An 11,578-nucleotide genomic window follows, 5' to 3' on the forward strand; every position below is an offset into this window, starting at 1 on the left:
ACAGAGAAAGGTGGCTGAAAGCTAGCATAGCTAAACAGCCATTGATGCGAATGCAAAACACTAAAAAAGTGTTTTTGATGCAGCTTTTTGACTGGCGTCGGTACTAGCTTTGCAGCTCGTTTTTTAAAACATCTGTGAGCATGTAGCCCTACCTTGTTTAGTCTGTTTAAGCTGCACATTTTACTGAAAGGAAGAGTTCATATAGTTGAAATAGCAGATTATGAGGAAATCCCGCTAGTACTTGGTAAAGGAAAGGTTTACTTTAAAGAGAATGTTCATGCCATATGGACCATTACATTACCTAGAATAAAAGCAACAGTAACAGAACTAATATTGTTATGATTTTTATGCTTTCTCTATTTTATCAGAATGTACAGCCCATTTAAAGACAAAGTCCCTTTTGTCGCAAAAGAATTCAATGATGCTTAGATTTTTAGTTTTTCCTGTATTTCCAAAGCATATTAAAGTTATGAATCATATTAAAGATGTATGTAGGTCATGCTGCTCTTTACTAAATATCAGGCTCGTTATTTTCATTGAGTTTGTGTTGCAGAAATTGTTATTTTCTATATAAACAGATGCCCAGATGTCTGTGATTGTGGATATTGAGAATAATATATTTAGTCTTTGTATTTTCATTATTCACGATAATTGTTCTGTTTTTTCCCTTGTCTGAACAGAACTGACAAGCAGTTTAAGCAGTAATCAGTTTGAGAATGGAGGTGATTGCTATCTACAGAAAACAAAAAGGAATAAAAAAGTCGAAATGCGCCAGCTTTCTATGCCCAACAGCACCAAGATTGAAAGAGTGAGGAGCAACAGCTCTGCTGCCAACCTAATGGCCAAGAAGCGGGTGATCCGGATGTTGATTGTCATTGTAATATTATTTTTTCTTTGTTGGTCACCAATATTTAGTGTCAATGCCTGGAGAGCCTTCGACACTACCACTGCAGGAATTCTGCTTTCTGGAGCACCGATTTCCTTTATTCACCTGCTATCCTACACATCTGCTTGCGTCAACCCCATCATCTACTGCTTCATGAACAAACGTTTTCGCCTGGGGTTTCTGGATACTTTCACCTGTTGCTCAGGCAGAAATGTACAAGGCAGAGGGATGGTTCAGGGGGTTGGAGAAGAAGAAGGAAGGACCACAGGGGCTTCACTGTCCAGGTACACCTACTCCAACATCAGCATCTCTGCGACTGCTTCTGCTCCAACATGAATAATGAACTCTCACCATATAGACTACTTTAAAGACATGAGAAATAGTATCATTGTGTTGCTATATGAAGAGACTGCACAATTCCGTGGATTATGTTGCCACTTTGGGGTCCACTGCACCCTCTGCACTTTAGGACGCTACATAAACTGCACCTAAAGTGCTTGGATTGTTCTTTATCATCGTTTTCAACAGCAAAGTTCTCTGCTAAATGTTTCATTGTGTTTTTTTTTTTAAATGTCCTGCTCACTTTCTTCTTTGAGCATTTTGGAGCAAACACATTTCTTTTTTTTGTTTTTTGTTTTTATGAATGATGCCGTATGTAAAACACACTACATATGGGTTTAACATATGTTTGAAGGCACAGAGATGCATACCCTACCTCTGGAAACACATAGAAAAATGCTTCAAAAAGCCACCACATTGGTTGTCCCATGTTGGAAGACCCCTCCCCCCCCAGCCCTGCCTCCTCCACCCCCCACCCCTTTTTTTCTGCCCCTTTTTTCTTTTTGCCCCAAGTACTGCCCATTCTTCCCTTTACTGTTCAAGACTTACACTTGGCACATGGGATTTTTATTGCTCGTAGTTCTTATCTCTTGGTGTTACATACTTTATTGAATGTGTTCTGATATAAGTTGCTAGAACGCTTCAAAGCGCTGTAACTCTATGTCCTCATACCTGTTGTGTGGTGTTTTCAGACTTTCTTCAAATTCTGATGGATGGCCTCTTTTACATTTATAAAACTAATAAAATTAGATTGAACTAAAAACCCACCATATATGTGAAAAATGTTCTTAACCGCTTCAATACCGGACACTTTTACCCCCTTCCTACCCAGGCCAGATTTCAGCGCCATCACACTTTGAATGACAATTGTGTGGTCATTCAACACTGTACCCATATGACATTTTTATAATTTTTTCCAAAGAAAGAAATATTTATTTTGGTGGTATTTAATTACCACTGGGGTTTTTTGCTAAACTAAAAAAAGACTATACATTTTGAAAAAAACACAATTTTCTTTCTTTTTGTTCTAACATTTTGCAAATAAAAAATCTTTCTTCATACATTTAGGTCAAAATGTATACTGCTATATTTCTTTGGTGAAAATAACCCAAATCAATATATATTATTTAGTCTGTAGGAAAGTTAGTCCATAAACTATGATATATATATATATCGGAAAATCAATCAGTCCTGATGTACCAACTGTCTCATTTCTTCAGACCTGAAAATGCCAGGATAGTACAAATATCCCCCTTTTTGGAAAGTAGACAGTCCATGGTATTTAGTAAGAGGCATGGCAAGTTTTTCAAAGTTGTATGTTTTTGGTCACAATTTTGGGGAAAATGAAGAAATTAAACAAAATTTTTTTTTTCACATTTTTTTAAAGATTTTTTACATACTGTCATCAGTCCAGTATAGCAACATTATATGACTGGTGTGGTGGTGGTCAGGGACAATGACTGGTGCCAGTATGTTTTTATTTTATTGATTTATTTATTTTAAATACAGTGACCAGAGCAATACAGTGTTACTACAGTAACACTGTACTACTCTGGGGAGGTGATCAGGATTATTATTATTATTTTTACACACTTTGCTTATAACTGTAAATTTTGCAGTTATAAGCAACCATTTTTTGTGAATGAAAACTATTAATTCAGTGTTTACTATTGTGGTTAGCTGTGATTGGCCACAGCCAATCACATGGTACAGATGGGCTGTGATTGGCCCTGTCTGTACCATATGATCCCTGTGGCCAATCACAGATCTTATCACAATACTATACATTAATGGCACGAAACAAAGCCATTGGGGTTAATTTACTAAAACTGAAAAGTGCAAAATCTAGTGCAGCCCTGCATAGAAACCAATCAGCTTTCAGGTTTTATTGATAAAACTTAATTGAACAAGTTGAAGTTAGAAGCTGATTGGCTACCATGCACACCTGCACCAGATTTTGCGTTCTCCAGTTTTAGTAAATCAACCTCAGAGTGTACAATTGTCATACGATCTGTTGTGATTGGCCACAGCGATCACATGGTACCGGAAGCGGGCCAGTACAGTGATCTTTCATCAACCGTGTCCAGTGGACACAGCAGGTGACAGAGGAGCAATCCTGGGAGGATGTCACCTGATGTCCTCCCAGGATAATAGGGCTCCAGTCATATTACAATAGGCAGAGCAGGAAGGGGTTAAATAGAAAATCATATTTTAAATGGTAGCAGATGGGTATGACTGAAGCCCATATAACTTTGTATGTAAGGAGTGAAATCACCACCAATGAATCCTTTGCAATTGACTTTTATTTTACCAGTACAGAAGAAGGCCACCATAGACCACCTCCATTTGTCACTGCCTTGTGGGTGAGCTGTCTTCAGTGAGCTATTTAAAGTAGTATTAACCACTTCCAGACCACCCACCATCGTTATACATAGGTACTTTGAAGGAGAATATCGTTATGGTAGCAGCTAGCTGCCATAAACTCAGTATTCTCCTTTTCAGTGGGCGGTAGGGTTTAAGATAAAAGTGGTCTCTGTGGCAGATTCACCATGAAATCACTTTTATCGGTGGCAGGAGAGGGGGCCCCCCTTCCAGCCGCAATCCAGTGCCCTCCGTCGCTTACCGGAGCCGTCGGCAGCAGCAGATTTGATCGTGTCCTTCTCTTGGCCTGACATGGAGACGAATGAGGGGAAGATGGCCCCCATCTGTCTCCATATCATTGCAGGGTGTAAGCAACATCAAAAACGTCACTTCTGCCCATAGCTCTTAACCACTTAAGGACTGCCTCCTGCACATTTACGTCGGCAGAATGGCACGGCTGGGCACAATCACGTACCTGTACGTGGCTCTTTAAGTGCCCAGCCGTGGGTCACGCGCGCCAGCCGGCGGCGCACTCATAACCCGGTCCTGAGCTCTGTGACCGTGGCCATGGGAACCATGGACCCGATCACCACTGGTGTCCCGCGATCGGGTCACAGAGCTGAAGAACGAGGAGAGGTCTGTGTAAACAAACCTCTCACCGTGCTTCCTACTGTGGCTGTCACCGATGGTCTGTTCCCTGTTATAGGGAAAGAATATCAGTGACAGAACATGCCAAGCCACGCCCCCCAACAGTAAAAAAACAAACACACGTCACACATAACCCCTCCCCGCCCACTAGTGGTTAACTCTTTCACTGCCAGTGTCATTTCCACAGGAATCAGTGCATTTAAATAGCACTGATTGCTGTATAAATGACAATGGTACCAAAAATGTCCAATGTGTCCGCCATAATGTCGCAGTCACAATAAAAATCTCTGATCGCCGCCATTACTAGTAAAAAAAAAAGAATATTAATAAAAATGCTATAAAACTATCCCCTATTTTGTAAACGCTATAACTTTTCCAATCAATACCAATCAATACCAATCAATACCAAACCAATCAATAATCGCTAATTGCGATTTTTTTTTTTACCAAAATATGTAGAAGAATACGTATCAGCCTAAACTGAGGAAAAAAATTTTTTTTTTATATATTTTTGGGTGATATTTACTATAGCAAAAAGTAAAAAATATTGCATTTTTTTTTTTTTATTATCGCTCTATTTTTGTTTATAGCGCAAAAAATAAAAACCGCAGAGATGATCAAATACCCCCAAAAGAAAGCTCTATTTGTGGGAAAAAAAGGACGCCAATTTTATTTGGGAGCCATGATGCACAACCGCGCAATTGTCAGTTAAAGCTACGCAGTGCCGAATCGCAAAAAGGGGCCTGGTCCTTTGGCTGCACATTGGTCCGGGGCTTAAGTGGTTAAAGGGCCATTTTTTTTCTTACATTTTAATGTAAATATGAGATCTGAGGTCTTTTTGACCCCAGATCTCATATTTAAGAGGTCCTGTCATGCTTTTTTCTATTACAAGTGATGTTTACATTCCTTGTAATAGGTATAAATGTGACACAATTATTTTTTTTAAAAACAGTGTAAAAATGTAAAAAAAAAAAAAAAAAGGTAAAATAATTAAGAAAAAAGAAAAAAATTGTAAATGTGCCCGTCCCAATGAGCTTGCGTGCAGAAGCGAACACATAAATGAGTAGCGCCTGGTTATGAAAATTGTGTTAAAACCACACATGTGAGGTATCACCATGATCGGTAGAGTGAGAGCAATAAGTCTAGCCCTAGAACTCCTCTGTAACTTAAAACATGTAACCTGTAGAAGTTTTTAAACGTTGCCTATGGAGATTTTTAAGGGTAAAAGTTTGTCACCATTCCACGAGCGAGTGCAATTTTGAAGTGTGACATGTTGGGTATCAATTTACTCGGCGTAACATTATCTTTCACAATAAAAAACATGGGCTAACTTTACTGTTGTCTTATATTTAATTTAAAAAAGTGTATTTTTTCCAAAAAAAGTGCGCTTTTTGCTGCACAAATACGGTGTTACAGAAAGTATTGCCATGACCGCCATTTTATTCTCTAGGGTGTTAGAAAAAAAAATTATAATGTTTGGGGGTTCTAAGTAACTGTTTTTAACTCATAAACAACAAATCTCAGAAAGAGGCTCGGTGTTTAAGTGGTTAAACCTTTAGCCTCATTTAGCTTAACACATTGAGAACAAAAAAAAAATAAAAATCCTGGTAAACTATTTGTTAAGATATTTACCCCAGAATTTGCATTTTACAACATTCATTTTGGTCTATTCCTGCTCTCTTAGTACTACTTCCATAAATTTCCATTATTCACAGGAAAAAGTTAAGACAATCTTTTAATTAGAAGAGAGTGTGGAAGGAAGGAGAGGCAAGAGAGTGCCTTGCCATCCTAAGGTTTGGATCTGTGTGTTTCTATTGATGCACACAGTGTAGGGAGACACAACCTTAGTCCTTACATACAAGGGTGACTACATAGGATGCTGCAAGAAAAAGGAGCCACCCTAAAATGGAAAACCTGGAGCGGCAGTCATTGCATCAGCCTAAACTGGAGCATAAGGTGAGTCACTGGATTTCAGGAATCTGTGCCCCCTTCATAAAAATGAAAAGTTTACCATGCAAAACAAGGATAAAAAATCTGTAGTGGATAATACTAAATAATGACATTGTAAAAGACAGAAGCATAATTTCAATGTAAGTATCTCATTTTTACATACTTTTAAGGAGATACATACTTCTTTTTATAAAATGTCCATAAAAAAATGATAACATATTTAAACCTTGTGAATATATTAACAAAAAAATCACAAAAAAAATTGCAGAAATTCTTCTCTTCTCGGGTCTCTGGCTGTAGCTCCTGCGCCTCCTCCCCCATGAGATCACCCGAGCCGAGCTGTAGCTCCGCGTATTCATTCAGACACAGAGCTGCCAGCCCCCTCTCTCTCCTGATTGGCTAATTGAGTTTGATTGACAGCAGCAGGAACCGCTGCTGTGTGTCACCCAATCAGGGAGAAAGTCCCGGATGGCTGAGGCATTCATGGACATTGCTGGACAGAGATGGGGCTCAAGAAAGTATTAGGAGGGCTTAAGGGGTCTGCTGCACACAGAAGACCCAAAAATGCACCGCAGCCACCTGGACATGTGTGGCATGGTTCCATTAAAAGCCGGTCACACTCACAAAAAACATCCAAATTACATATATATATATAAACCCAGCCTAAGAAGCTTATAGGTTACTATGCACAGCTGTACCAGATTCTGTGTGCACCAGTTTTGGTAAATCTCCCCCAAAGAGTTCAGATTTAATATCACGTGAGCAGGCTACTATTTTGACTTGACAAAGAGCATAGCAACTTCTCATAAGTGCCTCATTTCTCCTCTCATGTTGGTGGATACGTTAAGGCTCGGTTCACACCTAAACTGGCAGAGGATCGCACAGGAACACTGTGTGTCCGTGTGCTCCATTCCAGGGACGAATCTTTGCCTGAATTCAGCCCTGAAACAGAGCCAAAGACTGCCCATCTTATAATAATTACTCTGGAAGCCCCCCTCGGTCCCCTGCCCCCTCTACTATCATCCTGCTTTTTTTTGGATAGTGCATACCCAGGCATTCTAGGACTAGCATTGCCACCATGAATGCGCTCTGGCAGTATAGTTCCAGCACTCAGTAGATTAAACATTACTACTGCTCACTGCTGCACTTGAGGTGGCCTTGCTACTTTTTATGCTGATCTGGATGCCAAATGTCATCTTATGCCTAGTCCTTACTGTTCACATACAATCACATTGTATGCTAAGTTATGTTATTACCATTGGTTAATCAATGTTATGCTTGTTTAGTTATCAACCACATTGGGTCACAATATAATACGTCTGCCTTTATTACCTGGTTTGGTGCCTCTTTTCTTTGATATAGCACTACTATTGGGTTATAAGGCCCCTTTCAGGCGCTACAGTGTGAAAGCAGGAGGGCTTTCACACTGGAGCGGTGCGCTGGTAGGACGGTGAAAAAAGTCCTGCTAGCTGCATATTTGGAGCGGTAAGAGAGAGGTGTATTCACTGCTCCTAAACCACTCCTACCCATTGAAATCAAAGGGGCAGTGCGGCTATACCGCCGGAAAAGCGCTGCTGCAGCGGCGCTTTGCAGGTGGTTTTAACTCTTTTTTGGCCGCTAGCAGGGGTTAAAACCGCCCCACTAGCGGGCGCATACCGCTGCTAAAATGACGGTAAAGCGCTGCTAAGTGTGAAAGGGGCCTAAGTGTTACGTTCCGTGAAATTCTGTGATATTGTATGTGTGTACACTCAACTTGGTGAGTCAGAGGGGCTGAGTTTCTTAAGAAGATCAGGGCAAAGAGCAGAGGAACCCTCCTACCCAGCGGCTCCTACAGGGGTAGTGCTACACTAATATTACTACTTAAAAATAAAGGATGGTTGGGAATCAACAGCTCATAATTTACAGGAAAAAAATCTATATTAGTGATCACTAGGATTTTGCACAGGTTTCACAGTTTGTGTGTTGCTTGGGGGATTGCAGTCTGAGGATATAGGATAACACACAGCCTGAGGCTCAGTTCACGCCTACACCGGCCGCGGAATGCAGAGGAAAGCTGTCCATCCCTGTTCTCCATTTCAGGGAAGAATCTTTGCCTGAAATCAGACCCGAAATGGAGACAAAGACACGCTGTGTGTTCCGGAGATTTGTGAACCGACTACATAGAGAGCTGGGCACATTCTCCTGCTATGCGAATTGGATGCAGTGAAATTCCCATAGGTGTGAACCCAGCCTAAGTGTTGGTTGGAAGATCATTATTATGTTGAACCGGTGGAATATAGTCACGTGTAAAGGACTTGCAATGGTGGAATTTATCATGTAAATAAACAACTGCGGCTGCAGCCACATCTTTCCAGTAGCATGAACCTTTGTGGAGCAAACATTTGGAGTTGGAACTTGGCATAATCACTATATATCACTTTATAAATAAACATGTTTTATACAGAAGAAAAAAACACTGATTGTTGCTGAAACTAAATTCTGTTGAATTATTTGCTGAGACTGACATTTACAGAAAGTCAGCAATATTTCATAGAGCTCCATCGTCAGTACCTTGGACAAGACCTCACTTACTACAGGACTTATCTACGTACAGTATTTGTGAAGATTATTTTCTATGCATATTTTTTTAATCATATTTTCTTGGTTGCGTATGAATTAATACTGTGTTTGTTTAGTGACTTATTCCGATAAGCTGCATATGCATGTGCTTGTAAATACCAAGGCTTGTGCCACTTTATTTGTCATTTTCTAAGTTCTGTAATAAAGTTTTATTGTGTTTGAATGGCAGATGCGTATTTAGACAAATAATAAATCTTGTTAAGAGAGAAGGATCGCCGCTACTCCTGGCAGGCCCAGGTAAATAAACAATAAGGAGCGGCCTCAGCCTACATGTCTCCACCAAACCATACACCCTGATGCATTTGCCCTGCCTACTGGGGGATTAGTCATAGGGTAAATAATATAATCTTGTAACATAAATTATGTGAATATGGGCCACTGCATTACAGTATATACTGTTCGGATTATATTCGTCTTGAAGGTCAACACCAAAGCATCACCAATAGGATCTAGATTCGGGTGAATCTCCAAAATTCACTGCAAAGTTTGGACAACAAGATTACAGGTTTGCCACCAGAAACAAGGAAAAACCTATAATGCAGAGCATATCTTTTGCCTTGGGGTAACAAGGGCCAATGATCTAAAGCAAAGGGTGTCAAACTCAATTTAATCATGGGTCACACTAGCAGTATGCTTGCTCTTAAGGGCTGGTTATAACTTTAAGACTAAATAAATGTATCCAGAGCTTTATTTCAAACACGCTCCCACCCCCAACTCACACCAAACTGTGGGTGTTATCAGAATTGCAATAAATGATTGAATCATTTACGCCCGGACACTTCTGACCCAATCTTCCCACAATATCCACACCTCTATTTGGAGAACGTACCTTAAAAATTAAATTTTTTGTCTTTGTTTGTGGATGTGGTTCTGTACTATTTTATTACTACTTTATGGTGTCAGGCTTTTTGTATAAGGGTGTATTAATACCAATTCTATTGATTCTCTATATGCAATTGGTGGCTGAACACTTGGCCCCACATAATGTCCTTCTTCCTGCCAGCGACACCAGTTCTGACGCTGACTACGAAGCTGTTTTATCCACAACAATACAGGGCACTTTTACCCACAATTTGTTTCCCACAATTCTTTGGAAAATTAAGAAATTATTTTTATTTTATTTTTATTTTTTTACACAAAATTGTCAAGTTATTTCTCACACACGGCATATGCATAATTGCAATTACACCCCAAAATACATTCTGCTACTCCTCCTAAGTATGCTGATACCACATGTGTGAGACTTTTTCACAGCCTAGCCACATACAGAGGTCCAACATGCAGGCGTTTTAGGGGCAAAAATTACACAACTAATTTCCTGACTACCCATCACATTTTGGAAGGCACTTTCCTGACTACCTATAACATTTTTAAGGCAATTTTGAAAAATATGTTTTTAATTAATTAGTATAATTACATTTTCATGGCCGTTCCATTTTTGCAATTATATAATGATGATTTCCTTGATCCTCTGATTCTTGAGCATAAAATATATATCCTATATATATCTAAAACAGTAATGTGAAGACAACGATCCAAATACACATATAAACAATTAATTCATTCCTTTTAGATATCAAATTATAGATCTCAGAACTCATTGGTCGTTTCCTGTATTTTAGTATATTAGTTTATTAGTCTACGTTTATCAATTCTTGAATCTCTTAAATGTGTAATTTTTAAATTATATTTAAAACAAAATGGGATTTTTGTACTCACCGTAAAATCCTATTCTCTGAAGTTCATTGATGGACACAGCTCCTTTCATTTTCGACCTTAGGGTTATCACGCCACCTTCAGGAGAGGACTAGGCAGAACACATGTAAAAACAGCAAGACTGTACAGCATCGCCCAGGGGGAGGTCCCTCTGGCTATAACCCCTCACCCTGCTTCCTGCAGCTCAGTTCGTCAAAAAGCAGTACAAACATAAAAAGGAAGGGTGGGTGCTGTGTCCGTCAATGAACTTCAGAGAAAAGGATTTTACGGTGAGTACAAAAATCCCATTTCTCTTTCATTCATTGATGGACACAACTCCTTTAATTCTTGACCTTAGGGAGGTCCCCAAGCAGTGTCAAAAAACGAGGGGTAGAAATAGCAAAACATAACTTCATCCACAAAAAAAGGAACACCTCAACAGAGGAGTTGCTATTTTAAACGGCTGTCATCAAAACCAGTGGCCAATTTATGCATCAAAAGATGTGTTTACAACAAGCTTGTAACTTAAAGAAAGTATAAATTGCAACCTTATACAGCCGCCTGCAGAACCGTGCGGCCAAAGCAAGCATCCGAAGATGCGCTTACGTCAACTTTGTAGAATTTAGTGAAAGTGTGAACGGACGACCAAGTTGCCGCCTTACACACCTGGGAGACAGACGCTTGATGTCGGAAAGCCCAGGAGGTTCCAATTGCCCTGGTGGAATGACCCGTGACAGGAAAAGGGGGCACCCGCCCCTTTAAGGTATGAGCCTGAACCACAATCTGTCTGATCCACCGAGAAATGGTGGATGATGAGACCGCCAGACCTTTTTTCGGACCAGCCACTGAGACAAACAGAGAGTCTGACTTGCGGAAGGGAGCCATAGCAGACAGATACACCCGTAGAGCGCGAACCATGTCCAGGGAATGTAAGGCAACCTCCCTTTGGGTGTGTCGGCTTAGGACATAAGCATGTTAACACAATGTCCTCATTTAGATGGAATGTCAAAACCACCTTTGGAAGGAAAGAGGGCTGCGGACGTAGCACCGCCTTATCCTTGTGGATGACCAGGTAGGGAG

The 11,578-nt window shown here is 40.1% G+C and overlaps 1 protein-coding gene across 1 annotated transcript in view; it reads left to right on the forward strand.

Annotated features, from left to right (window-relative positions):
- CCKAR (cholecystokinin A receptor) overlaps positions 1 to 8,966 on the forward strand; it is an 87,860-nt gene extending 78,894 nt beyond the window's left edge. Inside the window, exon 5 of the mRNA XM_077477678.1 lies at positions 681 to 8,966. Coding sequence (XP_077333804.1) covers positions 681 to 1,222 — 542 coding nt within the window. The 3' untranslated portion in view covers positions 1,223 to 8,966. The remainder of the gene's footprint in view (positions 1 to 680) is intronic.
- Positions 8,967 to 11,578: the final 2,612 nt, after the last annotated feature.

The sequence above is a fragment of the Lithobates pipiens genome, unplaced genomic scaffold, assembly GCF_037356315.1.
Source record: "Lithobates pipiens isolate NorthernLeopardFrog02 unplaced genomic scaffold, aLitPip1_a1.2 Scaffold_13, whole genome shotgun sequence".
Lineage (NCBI taxonomy): Eukaryota > Metazoa > Chordata > Amphibia > Anura > Ranidae > Lithobates > Lithobates pipiens.